We start from the raw sequence: 25,749 nt of genomic DNA on the forward strand, positions 1-25,749 counted from the left end.
TGATGGGAAAGGCAGGAGGACGTGGTTGATGCAGTCAGGGGAAGGCGGTGGTTTCTGTCTCCTCTTCTCCATGCCCCATCTGGCAGGGACTCTGATCTAGGTTCGGAGGACGTCAAGGATGATGCTATGAACAAATATTTATCAGTTAAACAAATATTTGTTGGGGACATCTAATGTGACAAGAAGTACATTGGTCTCCAGAGGAGGACAGAAATGAATAAGATAGGATTCTTTCTCTTGAGGAGCTAGACCAGTTGCGGAGAAAAATCTAAAACAAACCCCAGTATGGTGTGAATAAATGCTTTAACAGAGTATGCCCTGTCTATGGAGGAATGTGGGAAAGAGCAAGAGGGTCCTGGAGTCGTGGATGCAAGGAAAAGTTTAAAGAGAGGGGAGCTTGAGCAAGATCTTAAAAGATAGGAGGGATGGAGGGATTCTCCAGATTGGGGGAGGCATTTGAGGCAAAGGCAGGGGACTGTGTATCAGGAGCAGGGCAGACAGTCCAACATGGCTGGGAAGCAAGGATCAAAGCTGCCTGCAGGGGTGGGCCTCCACCAGAGGCTCCTGTTTGCTGGGATCTGGAAGTCACTGCTGACACCAGAACATCCTGCTGGGTTTTGAATCCTAAGCACATGGTGAACATCTGGAAAGACAGAGGAAAGGAAGGCTGGAAGTACATGGGGTCATGTGACTCTTGGATTTTTGCATGTCTCTATTTGGATGGTTAATCGTAAGGTGCTTTAATTATTCCCTAGTCATCTCCCTGCTAGGGCATGAGACTCCTGAGGACAAAGTCTTTGTTTTATTCATTTTGCTCTTGGTACGCAATAGATGATCCAAAAACATTCATTAAATATTAGAGGGAGAAGCTACTGCTCTTCCAATATTAGCCTCCAGATGGTGCTGTTCCATTTCCTGGGTTTCTGCAAGGCAGCTAGAATCCATTTTGTGCTGAAATAATTTCTCCCTGCCCCATATCCTGTGTCTGCCCTGGGGAAGGACCAGGACAGGAATAATTTTGGTGTGGCAGAAGCGGCAGTGTCTCTTTGAGCTTTTCTTAGTACATCCTGCCTTATGTGTGACTTTTATTTTCCATTTGTCCTTTTTGGAACCCCAGTAGCAGCATAGGTGTGTGGAGACCAACCAAGTGCTGGGGACAGCTGCCCATTCTGGGGTCTCATACGGCCAACAGTGCTGATAAAACACTTTCTTTACTAGGATGTTTTTGTACATTTTTTAAAAACCAGTACAGTCAAATGTCACTTAACAGGGACACATTTGGAGAAATACATTAGGCAGTTTCATCATGTGAACATCATAGAGCATATTTACACACACCTGGATGGTATAGCTTACTACACACCTAGGCTACATGGTGCTAATCTTATGGGACCACTATCGAATATGCAGTTTGTCATTACCGAAATGCCATTATGTGGTGCATGACTACATTTTGATGGAGGAACTAGACAATGAAAAAGGATTAACCATTCACTGGCATTCCCCAACACTCAATGCAAATCCTGTAGACACTCTGGCAGCAGTGAAGTTCTGCCTTCTGCCTAAGTTTGCTTAATAAACCACCTGTTTCTTTTAGGGTTTTAAGGAAAAGTAAAGGAACTGGCTACTGCATCCTCCCACAACCAGTGAGCTGCTGCCAAGACTTTTGAGACCTCACATAAAGCATACACCATTTTGAGATTCATTTTTCCACCTACAGAAGTTGTCTCTTCTGGGTCAAAATGACTGGGCTAGCCACTGTGTAGACTCCATGTCGTGTCCCCCAGAACCTTGCTGCAGAGGTGGGAGTTGGCCTGGAGCAGAGAGAAGGGCCGTGTAGCACAGGCTCCTACACTTGTACAGCACCCAAATGTGGGATGTGGGAGGTGAGGGGCTAGGCTGCAGGGGGAATAAGCACTGTGAGTATCATGTTTTGAGGGAGGGAGCCTCCTTTCCTGATAACTCTCCCTGGTCAAGAGCCGTTCACATCTTTGAGGGGATTTCGCTCTTCTCACCACAGTGGACAGCACTGATTTAGCGAGGTTCAGAATTCTCATTTTCAGTGCTCTTTGTTATTTCTCACCTTATAAGTAGAGGCTGAGCCCTTAGGATTTGGGCATGGAAGTGGATAGGTCTGTCTGTTCATTTGTGCAGCAATCCTGTCTGCCACTCATCTATGGGTCCAGGAGCTTGGGTAGGAGTTTCATGCTGGCTGCAAAAAGAGGAAGCAGAGATGATAGTAGGACAGGGAGACACCACTTAGACATTAAACCAGAGGATGCAAAATGAACACAGTTAAACAATGTAGAACCAATTGCACACGTCAGGAGTGAGGGGCTGAAGAGGTAAGGAGGGTCAGTCAAGGGCAGCAGCGCAGTTGGAGAAAACAGCCTGGACATGCATTTCTTTGTGCACCTTCCAAGGAGAGTGTTCACTTGGCAGGTGGGGGGAGGACCTAGGCCTCTCCTCCTTGTTTTGTGGTTCAACTTGATGCTCCCCCAGCTGTGAACCTCAGCAGCCATGTGGACTCCACGCTGCTCCAGGTGGACCTGGCAGGGGCCCTGGTGGCTGGCAGCTCAAGTCGTCCTGGGAGAGAAGAGCACGTCGTGGTGGAAGTGACTCAGGTGGACGCTCCAGGCTCCAGATGGCGGCGGCCACAGCAGGTTACACTTATAAGTTATTTAAACAGAATTGTAAAAGCTCATTTCATCTCTTTATAAATTGAATTTCCTTTGAATGGGTTTGATGGGAGAACATAAGGCAATGACACCGAGATTAGGCAAGTCTTTGTCTTTGAGGTTCTCTTTCCCCTTTTCTCTGAGTCAATTTATAAAACTTTGGCCATTTCAGTAAAATCAGGCTTGCAAGTTTTTTATTCAGAATGATTTTACTGGGCAATTTAGGGAAACATTATGCATTTGGTTTTTTTGTTAAAGTACAGTTGGACCTGGGCCTTACCTCATGGAACAGAAGACACGCCAACACCACTGTTCCCTTGGGTTTGTGGACACTTGACTCAGATTGGGCTTGGTGTCCCTGAGCTTCAGCTTCCATAGTGATAGGTTCTGTGCTCAGCATCTGGAAGACAAAGACTTCAGTTCCTGTCCTGCAAAGACAGGGAGAGCCATTAGTGGTGTTGTCACCATGGCAGAGCCCGGACAAGGCCTGGCGCCTCTCTGTGCACCCTGACCCATCCTCCAATTCCTAGCCTCGGTGACACCCCTGGGTTATGATGCTGACTGCTGTATGAAATCATATCCCTAGTTCATAGGTTTTCCCTGTTATAACCAATAGAAGAAAACCCTGCTGGTGCACAAGGCTGTGTCATCCAAAATGGAGCATCTGATGGGTTACCGCACTCCTCACATTTTCCTGCTGTGCAGAGCAGGCTCCACAGAGCAAAGGTCTTACTTATGAACAAGGCTGCAGTTTTACGGGCAGTGGCCAGTGCAGCACTGATGTTCTAAACCGGTCTCCCTGGCCGTGGTCTTAGGATGTAAACTCGGCTTTTGCACATGCAAGTGCACAGCCTGCTGCTGAGGGCTCCTCCGTAAAAATGGGGTGGGCACACCTCTGTCTGCTTTGTCTATGAGCCTTGCGTGGAGGAGGGCGTGACCTTTCGCAGCCTGCTGGCGTAGCTGCCTGCCCAAGGGCTGGTATGGAGCTTCCCTGCTCTGCAGCCCACATGTAAATCCAGCTCCAGAAACACAAAGAACACAAGAGATCTTTACTAAAGGATTTTTTTCTAATATGCTTTTTCCAAAACCAAAGTGTTTTAAGAGAACTTATGTTCTCTCATTCATGCTTTGATCAATTTCAGAGTTCCTATTTTCAGTTTCCTTTATGATCTGTGGGCAACAAGATTCTTGTCCTCCCATAAAGTTCCCTGGCCTCTCAGTCAGGCCACCCACCTCTGCCCTGGTCAGCCCTCCCTCTGCTCATAACTGGTCCCCTCAACTCGTTTCTCCTCTACCCTGCTCTCAACAAGAACATGCCGGGGTGGATTTGCCTGCAGCAGAGGAAACTCTGTCCTCAGGTCATCCCTCCTGTGGGCCCCTGTGACATGGGTGTGGAGTTTCCTGCCTCCGCTTTGGAGCAGGAAGCAGTTCTAAGCAAGCATTTCTCCTTAGTTGCCTCAGAGGCCTCAAAGACTCCAAGTCTCTAGTACCGTGCAATGATTTCCTTGTGTCATAATAAATCTGTGTTTACTTCTAGACCTTCATACACAAATTCTGTATTCATACTTCCGTATTCTTCTTTCTTAAGCAAAGCCTCCAAGTTGTGGAAATTTCCTGCTCTATACCACCTGGGCATGCTCTAGTGTCAGGGATCTGGGAGCCACGTAAGAGGCCTTGCTATTCCTCTTTCTCCTTTTCTTACTCCAAACCAGCACCTACACTGAATAGTGCCAGATCTCAGCTTACTTTCAGGCTAAAAGCCTTACCATGATTTTACCTTTGACTTTTACAGGTCACTCATAATTGGACAATATTTTTAAACCCAAGAAGAAATGAGCGCTCGGTGGTGAGCAAGACCTTTGAGGTACTAAGCAGGTGAGTCTTAGGTGAGGAGGTCTTGGGGGAGGGTGCTCTGGGACATGTTCACCTAAAGAAGTTTGATCTGGGACTCTGATTTTTGGCATAAATAGCTGGATCAGTTATGTGGCTTGGATGAGTCGCTCTTCCTGTGTAGGCAATGAACACGAAGGATGTGCGAGGGCATCTTAACCACACGTGTCAGGAGATAAGACGGTTGATTGCAGAGTCCATTTGGCAGCAAATGATATTTTGTAGATGATGCTTTAATTTCATTAATATTGTGAAGCTATACAATGGGTGTTCTAGGAAATTTTAGGATCTTGTCTTTTTCTTCTAATTAATGCAACTCCATATTAAGTCTGCATTCTTGGTTATTGTGTGAGTTTGCTAGGCCTCCCATAACAAATACCACAGACTGAGTGACTTAAACAATAGAAATTTATTTCCTTAAGGTGTCAGCAGGGTTTGTCTCTTCTGAGGATTCTCTCTTTGGCATGTAGATGGCCATCTTCTTGCGGTGTTTTCACATTCCCTCTGTATGTGTCTGTATCCCAATCTCCTCTTCTTATAAGGACACCAGTCAGATTGGACCATAACAGCCTCATTTTAAATTAATCACCTCTGTAGAGACTCTGTCTCCAAACGGTCACAGTCTGAAGTACTGAGTGTTAGGATGCCAATGTATGAATTTTGGGGAGACACAATTCAGGTCAGAACAGTTACTGACTGAACATTCAGGAAAGTGCTGTAGTGTCAGCAGGCCACATACTGTTGATTACTTGCATGCTTCTTGGTGGTTTTTCCCTGCTATCAGTGACAACCTGTCTACGTGTTCTCAGGGTGCACATGGTCATTTTCTGAATATCTCACATGTGAGAAAAGTTGGCTTTGCTATTTGTTAGTGGGAAAAGCTGTCAGGTGTGTGGTGAGGAGGAGGAGAGAAAATTAAACGGCTATAACCAATGTGAACATCCCTGCTCCCTGTTAATTGTTGGAGTGGCACCTGCAGTGAGGCAGATGCTGCCTGATGTGAGCTGAGGAGCCTACATCAGATGGGCCTGGGCATGAGTTGGGGGGTGGCATCTCACACTGCTCACCTATGCTCAGAGCTCCTCTCCTGCCAGGTCAGGCATTGGGTTGAATCACTCTAAGGTCAGTTTGGGCCCTGGTTATGGCCATGGATGACTTATGTTGGGAAAGACACCAAGGGAGCAGTCACTAGTTATTGATGTAGGTCTGTTTCCCTTACCAGCAGTAAAACTTTTGCTTCATTCTGCAGAGACACCGTTTCCATCAGCATTCGAGCCTCCCTCCAGCAGACCCCGGCTATTCCTCTTCTGATGGCTCATCAGTACCTCCGGGCAAGCGTGGAGGCACAAGTGACCATTGCCGCAGTCATCCTTGCCGGTGTCTACGTGCTGATTATATTTGAGGTAACTTTCATGCTTGCTCTCCTAGATTCATCTGTGCCCACAAGTAAGTGTCTTTTAACTTGGGTGCTCTGGATGGTCTGAGTCTTGCTTCTCTTTTTTCTTTTTCTTCTTCTCCCCAAAGCCCCCCAGCACATAGTTGTATATTCTAGTTGTAGGTCCTTCTGGTTGTGCTATGTGGGATGCCACATCAGCATGGCTTGATGAGCGGTGCTATGTCTGTGCCCAGGATCCAAACCCACAAAATCCTGGGCCACTGAAGCAGAACCTATGAACTTAACCATTCAGCCATGGGGCTGGCCCCCTCAGTCCTGCTTCTTAATCAAATTGCAATAGTATCTTTCCTCAAAAATAACATTTCCCTCATTCTAGGAAGAAAATTGACTTGTGCTGGAATATTTGTTGAGTCTTGACAACTGACGTATGCAAGCTGAGTTTTGGCAGGCACTGGCAAAAGTTACCTGAAAAAACTGAATATGCATGGGATTTTCTCACCCTCACTGGAAGTGTGACCCTGCGGGGACAAGTGTTAAGCCTCTCTGAGATGCAGGATTTTCTTATAAGATGGGCAGGTTCATATGTCCCCAACCTGCTTCATAGGATTGTGTGCATGACGGGGACTCAGGAGACCTCGGGGTATGTGGGGAAGGATTATTATCTGTTACATTTCATCAACTCAGCTAGTGGGCCTTTTCACAGATGATCTCCTCTCCTATAAATTCAGTGTTTCTGGGAAACTTTTAGTGTGGGTCTAACTTTAATAGCACGAAGCAGAATGTAGACCATGTCTGGGCTCGGTAGATCCATCATTGGTTTAATTGTGAAACCAGATTTACAGCAACACATTGACGAGACTGTTGGCTACAGTAGATCAAGCCTGGAAGATCAGTAGAGGATGTGGTTCTGAAGGGGTATTTCTTCTTGAGTGTCAGATAGGTATCAGAAATGCCTTGCAGCCGTCAGAGAGAGGAGTGGCCAGAAAAGTTCCAGAAGTTTGCCTGCAGTTGTCTAGTCTGCCTGGGGAGGAATGTCAGCTCCAGGAAGTTGAGCCCCCAGTTGTCCCACAAGGTCCACTCATTGGTTTAGTTGTTGTATCTCTTCTGTCTCTTTTATTCTAGAGCAGCTCTATTCTCTTTTCAATCAATAGTATCATTGTTTTGGGGTTCCCATGACCACTCACATACTCTGTGGGTTTTTAGAAGGACTCCCAGACTCAGAGGAAGCTGTGCTCTGGGTTGTGGTCTACTACTATGACCAGGAATGGGAGAAGACTCATGAGGAAGAGTCTAGAGGAGTCCAAGAATAGGCTTCTGAAAGGTCTCCTCTCCTGGAAGGGTCCACACAGAACACGCCCCTTCCTCTAGCAGCACTGTTTCTGCCCAGGGAAGCCTGCTTGAGATTCAGAGCCCAAAGTTTTGTTGGGGGCTTATCACACAGGCACGCTTAGCCTGCCAAAGTCCCAGCCTCCCAGAAGGAAGGCAGGTGTTAAAACCATAAATAACATTTTTTATACAAAAAGTCTCGGCATGCTGGTGCAGCAGAATGCAGTGCTCCATGCCCACGGAACAACCTTATCACTTGGTAACATAGGGAACATTCCAAAGCCAAGTACCCAGATACCAGCCAAGGGCCAACCCTAGAGCAGGCTCTTCTGAAGGCCCTTCTAATGATGGCAACCTCAGGCCTGCAGGTTAAGTCTTTACTGCCCCACCATCTAGTTGGAAAATCCTATTCTGTTGTTCTGTAGAATATCCTGCACCTTGGATTGGGCTGATGGGTTCCTCATAGGATTAATTTGTTACTTGATCCTCCCTATTTCCTACAGACTGCAATTTACTTCTGGAGCCTTCAGGTTCACTTTTGGGGCCTACATACTTCACAGGTGTGCTGGGACTTTGAATTGCATCAAAGAGGAGGAGCGTAATGTCTGGATGTCTCCCTTTCAGGGATGCTGAGATTGATCAGTGAATTTAGCTGGTGGCAGCCTGGCCTGTTTATTGTCAAGCTCCCTCTTACCTTTGCTCCTAATGGTTTTAATATCAGGGACCATTGCCTAAATCAATAACTTCATTAGCATTTACAATAAACTTTCTAATTCTTCCATTCTATCTGCATTTATAAATGTCATTCTGTATTGAACAGCTTTCTCTCAATTTCCTTAATGTGAAACTCATTTCATGCCAGAAATATAACATAAATTATTTTTCTTTAATTGTTGATTTTCATAGTAGTGAGTTGTTGCCTTAGCAACTTCCGGTGGTGTGCACTGAGTTTGTGTCTCTCTTCTGTTTTTCTGAATATCATTTTGAACTTATGGATTTAATAAATTCAATGTGCTTTAATCAGTTAGTCACTAGTAATCAAAAAAATATAGTCCAGTGCCAATTTATTTTTGAAAAGACTTCTCTGTTATTCTAAGGTTTGTATTTTTTTTGTATAATTGCACAACTTTTGAAAATTATATAGTTTGTAAATATTTATTAATCTTTCATTAATTAATAGCCATTATTAATAGCCATTCAGAAAAAAAAAAAAACCCTTTCGCTCCCTCCCAACAGCCATCCTGAGGTTATAAAAGTTCTATAAAGACACCAATTCAACATGGCTTCTACCCTGGCAGAAACCACAGGTGAGAAGAAACCAAATACATTTGTTCATTGATATTGGCTCATTGAGGGCACCCTTGGACTCCTTGTTAGTCAGTCAGGTGAACTGGTGCCCCGTAGGATAAGGCATCACTTCCCAGCTGCTCCATATTATAATCTTCTGGCTATATTGTCTATTTAAAAAATCTTTTTTGTTTTGAAATAATTACAGATTCACTGGAGGTTGCAAAGAAATGTACAGGGAAGTCCCGTGCACCCTTCCCCAGCCTCCCTCAATGTTAACGTGTTATTTCACAACTGTGGTTCCGTACCAAGACCAAGAAATTGACATTGGTATGATCCATAGAGCTTATTCAGATTTCAGTGGTTATACATACACTCATTTGTGTGTGTGTGTGCACGTATGGATCTATGTAATTTTATATCTTTAGCCTTGTGTAACCAGCACCACAGTAAAGATACTCAACTGTACCCTCACCGCAGGCTCCCTGTGATAGCCCTGTATAGCCACACCCAGCCCCTTCCCCACCATTCCTAAGGCCTGGCCACTACTAATCTGTTTTCCCTCTCTACCATTATGTTACTTCACCAATGCTTTGTAATGCAATAAGATAGTATGTATTCTTTTGTTATTGGCTTTATTCACTCAGTACGATTTCCTTGAGGTTCGTCTAAATTGTTGCATATATCCATAGTTTGTTCCTTTTTATTACTGAATAACATTTCATGGTATAGGTGGAGTGGTTTGTTTAAGCATTCATCCTTTGAATGGTTAAAAATGTTTTTTTTTCAGTGTGGGACTATTACAAACAAAGCTACATGAACATTTAAAAATGGTTTTTTAATGTTGAGTTTTAAGCGTTCTTTGTGTATTCTAGATATAAGGTCTTGTTAGATATGTGGTTTGCAAATATTTTCTCTCAGTCTAGTTGACAAATTTTTCCTTTTATAGATTGTGCTTTTGGTGTCAAGTTTAAGAACTCTTTGCCTAGACTTAGGTCCCAAAGATTTTTTCCTATGTTCTTTCCTAAAATTTTTATTTTTTGCATTTTTTTTACACTTTTACTTTTTTTTAAAAGTAAAAGTTTTGTAGTTTTCCTTTTTCTGTTTAAGTCCATGATCCATTTTGAGTTAGTTTTTTTTCAAAGTGTGACCTTTAGAGGGAGATCCATTTTTTAACCTATGGATGTCTAATTGCTCCAGCACTATTTGTTAAAAAGTTTATTGGAAGTTTCTTGAATTGCTTTTACTTCTTTGTTAAAAGCTAATTGGCCATATTTGTGTGGCTATACTTCTGAGTTATTTATTCTGTTCCATTGATCTTGGTGTCTATTCTTCCACCAGTACCACACTATCTTGATTACTGCATATATATCATAAGTGTTGACATTGGGAAGAGGGATCCTCCCACTTTTTTTCCCTCAAAATTTTTTTGGCTACTTTATGGCCTTTCTCTTTCCATATATATCTTAGAATGGCCTTGAAGTCCATGAACATGGTATATCTCCCCATCTATGTAGGTCTTCTTTGATTTCTTTTATAATTTTTCATCACATGCATCATGTACATGTTTTGTTAAATTTATAACTATTTGTTTTTCTTTGGAGCAATTGTAAATTGGATTGTGTTTTTATTTTGATTTCCATTTTTTCATTCTCAGTATATATAAATGCAATTGATTTTTGTATATTGATCTTGTATTCTGTTACTTTATTGTTAATAACAAGACTAATAATATTTTTAATTTACTTATTAGTTCTTGGAGTTTTTTGTAGATTCTGTGGGATTTTTTATGTATACAATCATGTAATTTGCTATAGGAATGGTTTTATTCCTTATTTTCAAATCCTTATGCCTGTAATTTTCTTTTCTTTCTTTGTTGCAGTGGCTAAAATAAGAGTGGTGAGAGTGGGTGTCCTTTCCTGTTCTTTATTTTAAAGGGAAAACATTCAGTCTTTCACCATTAAGTATAAAGTTAGCTGTCTATTTTGTAGATGCTCTTTATGAAATTGAGGAAGTTCTTTTCTTTTCCTAGTGTACTGAGAGTTTTTTTTTTTTTTTTACCGTTATTAGGTGTTGTGTTTCATTAGTGACTTTTTTGTGTCAATTGATTTTCTTCATTAGCTATTTGATATGGTGGATTACGTTGATGTATTTTAGAACATTGGACCAGCCTTGCATACCTGGAAAAAATCTCTCTTTTCTAACTTGGATATTTATTGCTATAATTTTCCCTCTCAACACTTCTTTAGTTGCATCTTACAGATTTTGATATGTTCAACTTTCAGTCTTATTTAGTTCTCTCAGTTTTTAAAATCTCCCTTGAGCCTTCCTCCTTGACTCATAGATTATTTAGAAGTGTGTTTTAAAATTTCTAAATGTTTAGAGATTTTCTCGTTGCCTTTGTGTTACTGAATTATAGTTTGATTCATTTGTGGCCAGAGAACTTACTCTGTATGACTTCAGTTCTTTAAATTGGTTGAAATTTTTTTTATGCTCCAGGGTTATGATCTATGTTGGTGAATATGTTCTATGTGGGTGAATACCTGCTGCTGCCAGCTGCTCTCCATACACATTGTATGTTCCCTGATCCCTCTTGGCCCACTCTGCAGTAGATGTGTCACACTTATCACTTTCTAGTGTGCCATTTAGTTCACTCACTTATGTATGTTGTCTGCTGGTTTTGTTCAGTATCACTTCCTGGTGCCTCAGACAGTGCCTGGTATAGAGTAAGTGTTAAGTAAAGATTTATTAAACAAGAATGTTTCCAGAGCATCTTTAGATATTTTACCAGGTGCCGAAGTCCTACTCTGGGTCTGGTCTAACCTGGCTCCTGGGAGCGGGAGCATCATCTACCTCTGACCCAAGAGTGACTGAGTGGGAATAAAGTGTCAGCCAGAGTTCCCTTTGGCCTTTTAATAGCTTGATGGGATAAAAATCATTTCGGAAAATTCCTTGGGTTATTTAAACTTCTGGTCCTGCAGATAATCCTGATTGGCACTTTCTTACCTGAGGTTTTGGGGTCATATTTCTCATCCTTCTAAAGTAGCTCTTGTTGAAAGCCCCAAAGAACAAAATTGAACTGACCTTCCTAATTCTTGAACTTTGCATCTCTAATAGGGCTTCCCCAGAGATTTCCCAGTGCAGCGTTCTGAAAATGCTATTATCACAGCTAAGGCTTCTATGCTCTTATACTTAATATGAAATCATATTAAAACAGTCTGACACAATCTTCATGAAAAATATTTCACAACATAAAGGAAATAATACTTTTTCCCATGTGCCCTTTATCCAACCCCTGGAATTATGTTTTAAGAAGGTTTGCAACCATAGGCTCCTTTCTGCTGGAAACACACAGGCTTTTCTTTCCCTTTCACCCACTTTATCTAATTGAAGCAAAGTGATGCAGCGTTTGTGTGAGATCATGTCTCATTGCTCTGGGTCCTTTCATGTTTAATTTGGGAGCCCATGTAGTATTTGGTTTAGAAATTAACTGTGAAATGAAATTCAAGAGAGATAAATAAAGAACACCTTTAGTCTTCTGGGGGTCTCTGTGTTAATTTACAGAAATGGGAAGTGCATTTGGAGAGAGAGGAGATGCCGTATTTCAGAATGCAATGCACGTACCACAATGTTGTTTTGCAATGGAAACCTTCAAGTTAGGTTTTCCTAATTTTTGTTATTATGATTTGCAAGGCTGAAATTTAAATTACCACTGTGGCCAATGGCTCTGCCCCCTATTTCACTTCCCTTTGTCTGAAAGCCTCTTCTTATTGCTGAGAAGGCAGTATTGAGATTCATGAAACATATTGCTTCTGGTAACATCTGGCAAACTTTCTCTTGCAGGCTCCAGTGCCTCATTCTGGAAGTATTTTTCTTTTCCTTCTGTTGACCTAAACAAATAAAATGGCTTTTTATTTTACTAGAAAAATGGGTTTATTTTGGAATAGCAGAGGAATTGCCATTTGGGACAAGTAAGCTATAGCAAAAACCATAAGCAAGTCCAGCAAACAAAGGAGAGGAATGTTACTTTGTAGAGAAAAAGGAGGACATTAGGAGGAGTCGTTTTGAAAGAAAATCTATTGGTGGAAAGCCAGAGTTCAGGGTGGGCAAAAAGGAAATCTTCCTTCCTCCTACTGGGGTAGTGATTAGCAATTTTGCCTGTTGGTTCTGTAATTGACATGAGTAGTAGTGTGTGATAATTCAAGGTGATGACTCCCCTTTTATATACAGGAAGAAATCTGAGGTTCAGAGGGGAGGCTTGCCTCTCCTGCAGTTTGATGATCAGTCAGGGCCTATTTGTAATACAAAAATCTTAATGCTGTGAGCTCGAGGAATCAGTTGGAAGGACATTTGGGGTCTGTGTGTGCATGTGTGTAAGTAAGATGATGTGTGTGAGTGAGCGTGAAGAGGGTATGTGAGTGTATAAGTCTGTATGAATGTGCAAGACTGTGTGTGTATGTTAGTGAGGGTGTGAGGGTGTGTGACTGTATGTGTATGCAAGTGTGAGACTGAGTGTGTGTGTGTGTGTGTGTGTGATGAGCCCCAGTGCTCCTTTCGCCTTCATGTCACTGGCTCACCTCCCATGATCACTGATCTGCTGCTCTGAGGCAGGGGTGGAGGATCTGACCTGTCGCCTGCATCCCTTGGTTTGGAGAGTTGTTTCTCTGCATGACTGGGTACCCTCAGGAGTGGGAGCAGATCAGTCCTGACCACACGCACAGGGAGTGTCCATGCCCAAGTCCTTGCTGAGTCCCATCTGTGCCCCTCCCACACGACCTCCTCTGGGAGGCAGGTCAGGGTGCAGGAGGCACTGCCGTGCTGTCTCAGGCACTCAGGCAGTTATGCTTTTTTGGCTCAGCCACATCACACTGAGGACAAGGATTGGCTTACATCCTTTCCTGTGTCACCTGAGACTTCCCAGGGCGTGGACCAGCCTGGGCCTTCTCTCTGGTGCTTTGGGACTTGATCCCACACCAGAGAGGGATGGGAGCCTAAGGGGGAAGATGGCATCAGGGTCGACCTGCAGGGGAGAGTGACGGGAACTGTGGTGGCTCTCCCTCCACCAGGGGTCCTCCTGCTTTTATGGTCTAGCTTGAGTAAGTCTCTTGATAGCACAGCTCATTTTTTCATTTGTTTTGTTGTTGTTCTTGAGAGTTATTTTATTTACTGACAGTGTGTTCTTTAAAGATTCTGTTTTGGTGGTTTTTCTCCAGTTTTAGAGCACTGGAACTCTGGAATGCACAGAAATATAATTGACGTATAACATTGTGTAAGTTGAAGGTGTACAATGTGTTGATTTCAAACATTTATATATTGCAATATGATTGCCACTGTAGCTTTAGCTAACTCCTCCATCAGGTCACATAAATATTAAGTCTTTTATGTGGTGAGAACAATTAAGATCTAGTCTTTTAGCAACTTTGAAGTTTTTAATACACTGTTGTGGACTCTAATTACTATGCTGTGCATTAGATCTCAAGAACTTATTCATCTTCCAGTTGTACCCTTTGACCAACATCTCCCAAACTCCCCCGCCTGCCCCACCCCTTGTAATCACCAGTTGACTCTGCTTCTACAAGTTTGGCTTTTTTAGATTCCACATATAAATGATAGCCTTCAGTATTTGTCTTTCTCTGCCTGACTTATCTCACTTATCATAAAGCCCTCAAGGTCCATACACCTTGTTCCAGATGGCAGGATTTCCCTTTTTCTCATGGCTGAATGATATCCCATTATACCCACACACACAGACACACACACACACCCACATCTTCTTTATCCATTCATCCATTCATGGACACTTAGGTTGTTTCCATATATTGGCTATTGTGAATAATGCTGCACTGAATGTGGAGGTGCAGATATGTTTTTTTTTTTTTTTGAGTTAATGATAGGTTACAATCTTGTGAAATTTCGGTTGTACATTATTGTTTGTCAGTTGTGTTGTAGGTGCACCCCTTCACCCTTTGTGCCCACTCCCCACCCCACTTTTGCCCTGGTAGCCACTAATCTGTTCTCTTTGTCCACATGTTTAAATTCCTCAGATGAGTGGAGTCATACAGAGATTGTCTTTCTATATCTGACTTATTTCACTTAACATAATTCCCTCAAGGTCCATCCATGTTGTTGCAAATGGGATGATTTTGTTCTGTTTTACAGCTGAGTAGTATTCCATTGTATATATGTACCACATCTTCTTTATCCAATCATCTGTTGATGGGCACTTAGGTTGCTTCCACATCTTGGCTATTGTAAATAATGCTGCAATGAACATTGGGGTGCATAGGACTTTTGGAATCGCTGACTTCAAGCTCTTTGGATAGATACCCAGTAGTGGAATAGCTGGGTCGTATGGTAGTTCTATTTTTAATTTTTTGAGGAATCTCCGTACTGTTTTCCGTGGTGGCTGCACCAGTTTGCATTCCCAACAGCAGTGTGTGAGGGTTCCTTTTTCTCCACAACCTCTCCAACATTTGTTACTATTAGTTTTAGATATTTTTGTCATTCTAATGGATGAAAGGTGGTATCTCAGTGTAGTTTTGATTTGCATTTCCCTGATGATCAGCGATGATGAACATCTTTTCATGTGCCTATTGGCCATCCATATATCTTCTTTGGAGAAATGTCTGTTCATGTCTCCTGCCCATTTTTTGATCAAGTTGTTTGATTTTTTGTTCTTGAATTGTGTTAGTTCTTTATATATTATGGATATTAAGCCTTTGTCAGATGTATGACTTGCAAATATTTTTTCCCAGTTAGTGAGTTGTTTTTTTGTTTCAATCCTGTTTTCATTTGCCTTGAAGAAGCTCTTTAGTCTGATGAAGTCCCATTTGTTTATTCTTTCTGTTGTTTTCCTTGTCTGAGAAGACATGGTGTCCGAAAAGATCCTTTTAATACTGATGTCAAAGAGTGTACTGCCTATATTTTCTTCTAGAAGCCTTATGGTTTCAAGTCTCAGCTTTAGGTCTTTGATCCATTTTGAGTTTATTTTGGTGAATGGTGAGAAAGAATGGTCAATTTTCATTCTTTTACACGTGGCTTTCCAGTTTTCCCAGCACCATTTGTTGAAAAGACTTTCTTTTCTCCATTGCCTGTTCTCAGCTCGTTTGTCGAAGATTAGCTGTCCATAGATGTGTGGTTTTATTTCTGGGCTTTCAATTCTGTTCCATTGATCTGTGCACCTGTTTTTGTACCAGTACCATGCTGTTTTGATTACTGTAGCTTGGTAGTATGTTTGGAAGTCAGGGATTGTGATGCCTCCAGTTTTGTTCTTTTTTCTCAGGATTGCTTTAGCAATTCGGGGTCTTTTGTTGCCCCATCTGAATTTTAGGATTCTTTGTTCTAATTCTGTAAAGAATGTCATTGGGATTCTGATTGGGATAGCGTTGAATCTGTAGATTGCTTTAGGTAGATTGGACATTTTAACTATGTTTATTCTTCCAATCCATGTACATGGAATGTCTTTCCATCTCTTTATGTCGTCATCCATTTCTTTCAGAAAAGCCTTGTAATTTCCATTGTATACGTCTTTCATTTCCTTAGTTAAATTCACCCTGAGGTATTTTATTCTTTTTGTAGCAGTTGTGAATGGAGTTGTGTTCTTGAGTTCTTTTTCTGTTAGTTCTTTATTAGAGTATAGAAATGCTACTGTTTTATGCAAATTGATTTTATACCCTGCAACTTTGGGCCTTGTTTGTTCTTCTTTTTCTAATTCAGTTAGGTGTAGTTTAAGATTGCTTATTTGGGATTTTTCTTGTTTGTTAAGATGTTCCTGAATTGTGATTAATTTTCCTCTTAATACAGCTTTTGCTGTATCGCATATAAGTTGACATGGCATGTTATCATTTTCATGTGTCTTCAGGTATTTTTTGATTTCTTCTTTAATTTCTTCAATGATCCATTGCTTGTTCAATAGCATCTTGTTTAGTCTCCACTTCCTTGTACCTTTTTCAGCTTTTTTCCTGTAACTATTTCTAGCTTCATAGCATTATGATTGGAGAAAATGCTTGTTATTATTTCAATTTTTTTAGATTTGTAGAGGCTTGCCTTGTTTCCCATCATATGGTCTATCCTTGAGAATGTTCCCTGCACATTTGAGAAGAATGTGTATTCTGCTCTTTTTGGATGGAGTGTTCTATATATGTCTATTAAGTCCAATTGTTTTAGCCTTTCATTTAGCTCCACTGTTTCCTTGTTGATTTTCTGTCTAGATGATCTGTCCGTTGATGTGAGTGGGATGTTGAGGTCCCATACTACTATTGTGTTATTTTTGATATCTTCTTTAGGTTTGTTAATAGTTGCTTTATGAACTTAGGTTCTCCTGTGTTGCATGCATAGATATTTATAAGCGTTATTTCTTCTTGATGAAGTGTCCCTTTGATCATTATATATTGGCCCTCTATGTCTCTCTTCACCTGCCTTATTTTGAAATTGGTGTTGTCTGATATAAGCATTGCGACACCTGCTTTCTTTTGCTTGCTGTTAACTTGGAGTCTTGTCTTCACTCTGAGCCTGTGTTTGTCCTTGGGGCTGAGGTGTGTTTCCTGGAGGCAACAAATTGTTGGAGCTTGTTCTTTAATCCATTTTGCCACTTTGTGTCTTTTTATTGGAGAGTTCAATCCGTTTACATTGAGAGTGATTGTTGATGCATGTGGGCTTAATGCTGTCATTCTGTTGCTCGTTTTCTGGTTTTCCTCTGTTTCCTTTCTGTCTCGTCCTATGTGTTTTAGCCTACCCATTGGCTTCTGCAATTTCTTATGCTGGGTTTCTTAGATTTTTCCTTATTTATGTTTTGTGTCTCTGTTCTGTTTTTTAGTTTAGTGGCTACCCTGAAGTTTGTATTCAGAATCTCATGTATAACATAGTCCATTTTCTGGGGGTCTCTTACTTACTTGGCCTAGACTGATTTAGTCCCTTTCCTCCTCCCCTCCTAAATTATTATTTTCATCTCTTTTTCCAACTTGTGTTGTTTGTGGTTAGAGTGATAAGATCATCCTTGCCTGTTGGTTTCCTTCCCTTTATCTTAATGCTATAGTTGAATATTTGCTATCCTATTCAAGTTCTATCTTTTTGTCTCCCTACTCTGTGTTTTGTGACACCTTTCTCCCTTTTTTTCTTTTTTCAAGTATGAGAACCTTCTTGAAGATTTCTTGTAGTGGAGGTCTTTTGGTTACAAAGTCCCTTAGCTTTTGTTTGTCTGGAAAAGATTTAATTTCTCCCTTATATCTGAAGGATATTTTTGCTGGATAGAATATTCTTGGCTGGAGATTTTTATCCTTTAAAGTTTTGAATATGTCATTCCATTCTCTCCTAGCTTGTATGGTTTCTGTAGAGGAAGCTGCTGAAAGTGTGATAGGAGTTCCTTTGTAGGTTATTTTTTTCTGCCTTGCTGCCCTGAGTATTCTTTCTTTGTCCTTCATTTTTGCCATTTTTACTACTATATGCCTTGCAGTAGGTCTTTTTACATTGACAATCTAGGAGATCTGAAAACTTCCTCCACCCACATTTCTCCCTCAATCCATAGATTGGGAAATTTTCTTCTATTATTTCTTTGAGCACAGTTTCTGTTCCATTTTCCTTTTCCACCCCCTCAGAGATTCTGATAATTCTTAAGTTGGATTTCCTCATTGAATCTGACATTTCTCTGAGACTTTCTTCATTTTTTAAAATTCTTAGTTCTCTTTCTTCCTCTGTCTCGAACCATTCAGCCTGTCTATCTTCGATTATGCTAATTTTCTCCTCTATGGTGTCTACACATGCATTCAGGGAATCTGTATTCTGTTTTATCTGATCCATTGTATTTTTCATCTCTAGTATTTCTGATTGATTCTTCTTTATGGTTTCAATCTCTTTTGTGAAGTAGCTCCAGAACTCGTTAACTTGTTTCTCTATATTTCCCTTTACCTGATTGAGTTTTTTCATGATAGCTACTCTGAATTCATTTTCACTTAGTTTACCTATTTCCAAGTCCTCAGGACTTAATTCTGTGTTTTTATTGTTTTCCTTCTGGTCTGGAGCTTTCATAAATTGCTGAATGGTAGAGGAGCGCTTTTAGTGCATGATGGTATTATTTGGTTGCAGTTACAGCCTGTCGCCACTAGATGGAGGTCGAGAGCCACGTGTTCAGAGCCCTCTGCCTTCAGCTGCGATGGCAGCGTGCAGTGCGGGTTCGGGAAGGAGGGGCACTTTCTCTTGCGCACAGACCTGGATTCTGATCAGCTCTTGCTCTCTGGTTTCCCGGGGCCCTGGCTTGATGGGGTCCCTGCATGTGAAAGCTTTCCCCTGTTAGTGGGTTTCCGCTGCATGGGTGGTGGGAGTCCTGGTTGATCCCTGGATGCGCGGCCCCCCTACTCCCCTGCTCCTTCCCACACCCGCGGCAGTGATCCCAGTCTCTAGGGGAGGGAGCGAAATTCTCTCTTACCCTGTTCCAGCTCCTCCAAGGGTGGCTCCAGCCTCTCTGCCCTCCATCCTTTGGCTGCTGTGGGTCTCTGATGATCTCTGTATTATTAGAATTATTGGTTGATATTCAGTTGTTCCTTCTTTGCTTGTAGTTTGGAGTGGAGAGAGTCCCGGGTGAGCTCCCTCTGCCATGCCACTGACGTCACCAGAGACTCATGCAGATATGTTTTTGAGATCTTATTTTCATTTACTTTGGATATATACCCAGAAGTAGGATTGCTGTATCATATGGTAGTTCTATTTTTAATTTTTTGAGGAACCTCCGTACTGTTTTCTGTAGTGGCTACACCAATTTATGTTCTCACCAACAGTGCACAAGGGTTCCCTTTTCTCCACATCCTCACCAACGCTTATCTCTTGTCTTTTTGATGATAGTCATGCTAACACTTGTGAGGTGATATCTCATTTTGGTTTTTGATTTGTATTTACCTGATATTTAGTGATGTTGAGCATCTTCTCATGTACCTGTTGGCCATTTGTATGTCTTCTTTGGAAAAATATCTATTCAGTTCCTCTACCCATTTTTTAGTCAGGTTTTTAAAAAAAATTTTAATTATTGAAGAGCTCCTTTCAGTGTTTCTTCTAAGGCAGGTGGAGTGGTGGTGAACTTCCTCAGCTTTTGTTTGTCTGGAAAAGTCTTTATTTCTCCTTCATATCTGAAAGATAACTTTTCTGGATCAAGTATTCTTGTCTGGATGTCTTTATCTTTCGACACTTTGAATATGTCACTCCAGTCTCCCCTGGCCTGTAGGATTTCTGCTGAGAAATCTGCTGATAGCCTAAAGGGGGTTCCTTTGTAGGGGGTTCCTTTTATCTCTTGCTGTTTTTAGGATTCTCTCTTTACCTTTGACTTTTGACAGTTTTATTGTAATGTGTCTTGGAGAAGGTCCTTTTTTTGCTTTGAGATAATAGGGAAATCTATTATCTTCATGAACCTGGATGCCCAAGTCTTCCCCCAGGTTTGGGAAATGCTCAGCTATTATTTCTTTAAATAAACTTTCTTCCCCCTTCTTTCTCTATTCTCCTTCTGTAAGCCCAATTATTCAAATGTTTGAATGGTTGATGAAATGCCATAGATCATGTAGGCCTTCTTTGCTCTTTTTCATCTTTTTTTCTTTGTTCTTTTCTGATAAGTTATTTCAAAGTTCCTATGCTCTAGGTCACTTATTTTATTTTCCGTTTGGTTTACTCTGTTGATAATCTCTATTGTATTTTTCATTTCATTCATTGAATTCTTCAGCTCCAGAATTTGTTTGGTTCCTTTTATGATTTCTGTCCATTTGTTAAACTTCTCATTTTGTTAATGTGTTGTTTTCCTGGTTTCATTGAATTATCTTCTTGTGTTTTCTTATAGCTTGTTGAGTTCCTTCAGTACAGCTATTTTGAATTCTTTATCAGCTAGATTGCAAAATTCTGTGCCTTTGAGTTTGGTCTTTGGAGAAGTGCTATCTTTTGGTGATGACGTGCTTCCTTGATTCTTCATGTTCCTTGTTTTGCAGTGCTGCTTTTGCATTGAAGTAGCAGACACTGAAACCTTTACTGTTTGTATTCAGGTGGGATGTACTGTTTGTTTGTTCTGTTATATTCCAGGCTTTCTCTGACCTGGTAGGGATACTCCTGCCCCACACTTCTTGCTCCCTCTTGCAGCAGAATTCATAAACTTTTGTGTCTTCTTTGGTTCTTACAACTCACCAGGCTGGCTGCTGGTAACCTGTCTTTTATTTTCCAGAAGGTGGGGCTACAGATCATGTTTGAGCTTTCTCCCTTCCCCACAGATATTTGCTCTGTCTTTCTGATATCACTGTGTTTTCCAGAGCTTGCTCTTGCCACCACACTCAGGAGCATGCTCAAGGAGCCAGAATACAATTGGGGGAGGTGTGGATTTAGTACTCAGGGCATTGGGGGGTGCCCGTGGACCAGGTAGGGGCATCCTCAGGTGAGGTTCTCCCAGCAGCTGGCTTCCTGCTGGAGTCCTGATCTGTCAGTGGGAATCATGTCCCTTTAATGCCCTTTGACATTCTTATCTGAGTCTTTCCTGATCTCCCCCCTCCCCCAGTCGTGGAGGTCCTGCTTAGGTACTCTGGGTGCTATGGGAGAGAAACAGGTTTCTTCAGCAGCATCCCATACAGCTGGAAGAGCTGAGCACTCACTCACCACTCTCCTTTTCCTTGCGAGAGAGGTCATTGCCAGCTAGTTCAGCTCCAAGCAATGTCACTTTTGAGGAGGGGCAGCATTGGCAAAGTTCCTCTTACCCTCCCCAATGTGTTCAACCTTGTCTTTTGGACACATTGCCATAATGGAATCTCCTCGGCTGGACTCCTGTAGATTCTCTCTTGTCCATTAGTATCTGCCCAGATCAGCACTCTCCTGGTTTTCCCTGACTGTGGCCAAGAGGGATTGGGCCAGGTTTGCCTGGCTTCCACTGGTTTTGCAGCCCATACCGAGGTCTCTCTGCTTATTACCAGATGTATAGGTGCGTGAGTCTCCTCCTGGGTCCCTTGTCATGTGGTGCTGGATCCCACTGCTCCAATAGAGATACTTTTCTTCATGGAGGTATGCCTAATTAGCTGTTAAAAAAGGAGGGACATCTTGTGCTGCTATGATGCTGATGTCACCTCTCAGTTCACTTTTAAATGCTCAAAACATGAGATGTCTGACTAATGTTCTTCCTTGGGGTACTGTGGTAAATGGAAGGGTATATGAAGGCAGATAGAGGTGCATCTGCAGACATGTAGGACTCCCACAGCCCTGGCCTTGGCCCCCCCCAGGGCTCCCATTTCTGCCTGTGTGGTGTGGTGGCCAATGGACACTGTCCCCAAGCAGGTGCATACCACTGCACGTATATCATGGGCTCTGTGGAAATCACATGAGCTGGGAAGGAAAGTCTGAGAGCCTTTGCTTTGTGTCATCTCAAGCCAAGTCTCCCAGCTTGGGGGAAGCAGTAGGCAGCAGGGACAGCTCTGTCAGGGGAACAGCTGTTCATGGAGGGTGGCCCTTGTGCTTTCTTGAGCCTGTTGCTTCCCAGGGCACCTGGAACAATGACAGGAACAGGCTGGTCAAAGGTCACTGTGAGCCCACTGGTCCACACTGGCAGAGAACCTCCCTATGTTTGCATCTCACATGCATGGGATGGCAGTGAGGGTGAGGACAGTTTTGAGTCTTGATTCAATAGCATGCTGTCCTGCACATAGTGGGCATTCAGCACTCATGTGTTGTGTGGAATTGAAGGCCCTGTTTTCTAGTCCCTTTTCTCTAACATGATGTAGTGGGATGAATATGGGCTTTGTGGTTCTGAGTAAGTTGCAGTGGTTCTCTGCATTTCATTTTCCTTATCTATAAGACTCATTGGTTTGTTGTAAAGGATGAACGTGGCAACATGAATGGGGCATGGACAGGCTGTCCCTGGAGGTGCCACCTTGGTTTTCCATGTCCTGGTGTGGGACCCAGACCAACTCCTTCCTTCCTGGGCCATGTCCTGTCAACCATGGGTGGGAACAGCTCCCATGCTGTGCCTGGGCCGGGCTTGCGTATGTGTGTTTGCTCTGATATTGTTACTTGCTGGACTGCCTGCCAGGTGGGTCACTTTCGACCCTCCCTTGTTTCCTAGGGGTAGGATTTTCTAGCCACTTTGCAGCTGGTGAGCCCATATCCCTCTGTCCTGCATTGTGAAGGCACTCTGCTTCTCCAGTTTATGTGTAGTCATGCCCTGTGCTCTGACTCTTCGGATGTGAGCAGAGCGACTCCTTCTCCTTCTTGCCTCGGTGGTGGCATGTGTGTGAGGATGCCTGGGTCTCTGAGGGAGGGACCATGGTGAGCAGAAGCCTGCTGGCTACATGTGCTGCAGCTGTGCTGGGGACCAAGAGGCCCCTGCCAGAAGGGATGGTGTGATGTACCCTCATAGACCACTGAGTCTGGTTCTTTCATAGCTAGAGAGAACCTCGTGACTCTTGCTGAGCTGGGGTCTTGCCTTGGGGAAGCCCTGGATGCTGCCAGTTCTCATGTATTGACACTACCATCAGAGGGAATTTCCAGCATCTGTCACTGTTCCAGAGTCCCCTCCAAGTCCATGTTCCCTTCTCTGTGACCATTTGTGTGAACCATCTCCTTTCATTGAAGAGGACAGTTTGCCTAAGAAATGATGAAAGGAATGGAAGGGGATGCGTTTGCTGGGTAATGTGGGGGATGTGGGGGTGATGGCCTGGGTCCTGAGGGCCTGGGCCAGAGCAGCCAGGGAGGGTGGAAGTCCTGCCTGGAGTGATTTCAGAGCTTTGCAGGATGACAGTGCTGTCCTCATCGGCTCAGGTGGACTTGACAAGGAGAGTGTCTGCTCTTTCTTCTCACACTTCCCTTATGCCAGGTGCTGCCCTCTTGGCTTTTCCTCCTACCCAGAGTCTCTCGTGTACAGAAGAGGAGGGAGTCGTGCCTGAGGGGTGGGGTTGGCTGGAATGATGGAGCCCCTCCTCACTGCCACTTCCCTGAGGTTGGTCCCATCATTGCTTTTGAGCTCTGAGCATCGCAGACATTTCATATGGAAATCAACAAACCCACTTTATTTTCAAGCATGTGTGTTGTGTTTCTACCTTAGTCTCACAGTTTGGCGGGTGGCTGTGTGTTGTAAACAAAAGTCTCCAGCGTGGGGGCGTTTGTGCATCTCTGAGGGCAGGACAATGAAGACCTCACCGCAGCTGGGCCATGTTGGTGTTTCAATTCCAGAGTGACCCTGGGGCGCTGCCTGTCCTTTGAGGCAGAGAAATAGGATGGGGAGGGAGTGGGAACAGCCAAGACCACCTGCGGCACCTGGCTTCTTTCAGAGTCGGGAAAAAGGAAACAGACATGCCCAATGTGGGATTTTCATCCTGTGCTGGGAGAAACGTCCGTTTGATGATGCATTGCCAGAGAGCAGTCATTTTGGAAGAATGTCTCAAGGAAGTTTTGGGAAGCTTCAAACAGAGTGTTTCATTCTAATCTCTATTTCAACCTTTAGGATATATAGTTTTTGGTAATATCCTCACTCTCCAATGGCTTGTGGAAACATGGCCAGCTGTTGTGATTCTGCGAAGCTGGAAGAGTTAAGTCACATGTTCTCTGTTTTACTGCTGTAGCTAAGCTTTGTAGTTTCTGAGAAGAAATGTTTGCGATACGCAATAGGAATTTGTACTTTAGGAACTTAGCACTGAAAATTCAGAGATATAATTATCCTTATCTTTCCTTTTTGGAGAGAAATCTAAGCCATCTTCCTAGGCAACACAGGCTCACTTGGTGATGGGGCCGACTTGGGCACAGCCATGTGTTCACAATCCACCACTGTGGGATCTTGTTTAAGTCCTATGATCAGAGTTAACATGTTTTATATACTTGAAGACTGTACCAGATGACTTCTGGGAGTGCCTTTCAGCTCTAAGGTCTATGAGTCTATGTAATATAAGCCAGGCCAGAAAATTAACTGAGCGCTATATGGGCAATTCCTAAAAAGAAAATTTATGCGTTTGTGAATATACCTACTCCTTGGGTCACACAGTGCCTGAGGGACTCTGTAGTGGGAACACATCAGATGAAATATGAGGCAGCTGCATTTAGCTCCCCCACGGGTGGGTCATGAGCTCTGTGAGGGGCACTGCTGGTTTTGGTTTCCAGGCTGTTCCCTGACCACGGTTGTCTGGCACTGCCTGGACACTGGGCCTTGACTGTTATGTGAGTAGGAAGCAGCCTGAATCCCATTTTGGAGGTTCTGGCCTCCTCCAGGGGTCATGTTATATGGGAGGGGACAGGGGTGGTACTCAGCTAGGCAGTCCTGAATGGTGGGTAGAGGGGCTCCCTGCCATGTCCTGGGACCCTGAGTGTCCTTCTGTGCTGAGGGCAGAGGGGCTTTCCACTGTGTCCAGGGACCTAACTTAGTACCTGTTTATATATATATGGCATAGTATATATATAGTATAGTGTAGTATGTGTGTGTGTGTGTGTATATATATATATGTATATATAATAGTATAAGGGCACTATATATATATATTATATATATAGTATAGTATAATGTGTGTGTGTATATATATATATAGTATAGTATAAGGGCACTAATCACATTCCTGAGGGCTCCACCTTCATGACCTAACTACCTCCCAAAGGCCCCACCTCCTAATACTATCATCTTAGGGGTTAGGATTTCAACATAGGAATTTTAGGAGGACACAAACATTCAGACCGTAGCAGCAACCATGACCACAGTACAGTTTTAGGACATTCCATCACCCCATAAGTGTCCCTAGGGCCCATTTGCTATCAATTCCTATTGCTACCCTCAGCCTTAGGCAGCCCTGATTTTCTTTCTGTCTCTAAATTTACCTTTCTGGACAGTTCATACAAATGGAATGATACAGTATACAATCTTTTGTGTCTGACTTCCTTCACTTAGCATAATGTATGTTGGGTTCATCCAGTACATGGCACATACCAATGGTCCCATGTTGTAGCATGTACTATGTTTTGTTTATCCATTATTCACCGTGGATGGACATTTGGAATGTTTCCAGCTTTTGCCTATTTTGAGTAATATTGCTATGAACATTCATGCTTTATGTGGACTGTTAAAAGATAAACTGAGGCATATTAATTTTGAAGAGTTTGAGCAAAAATGGATTCAAATTTGGCAGCACCAAAACAGAAGTGCTTAGGAGTACACCACCCACAGGAGCTGGGGCAAGAATTTTACAGAGAAGA

At 42.7% G+C, this 25,749-nt stretch overlaps 1 protein-coding gene across 6 annotated transcripts in view; it reads left to right on the forward strand.

Moving 5' to 3' along the window:
- The window catches only part of OCA2 (OCA2 melanosomal transmembrane protein), a 358,682-nt gene that overhangs the window by 79,592 nt on the left and 253,341 nt on the right, over positions 1–25,749 (forward strand). For all 6 annotated transcript variants that reach the window (XR_006887681.1, XR_006887683.1, XM_046655122.1 and 3 more), the window contains 3 exons: positions 2,503–2,663; positions 4,471–4,553; positions 5,818–5,971. Coding sequence is in view for 4 of the 6 variants with exons in the window: in XM_046655122.1 (XP_046511078.1) it covers positions 2,503–2,663; positions 4,471–4,553; positions 5,818–5,971 (398 nt within the window). In the remaining 2 variants the exon portion in view is untranslated. The remainder of the gene's footprint in view (positions 1–2,502; positions 2,664–4,470; positions 4,554–5,817; positions 5,972–25,749) is intronic.

The sequence above is a fragment of the Equus quagga genome, chromosome 2, assembly GCF_021613505.1.
Source record: "Equus quagga isolate Etosha38 chromosome 2, UCLA_HA_Equagga_1.0, whole genome shotgun sequence".
NCBI classification, from domain to species: domain Eukaryota; kingdom Metazoa; phylum Chordata; class Mammalia; order Perissodactyla; family Equidae; genus Equus; species Equus quagga.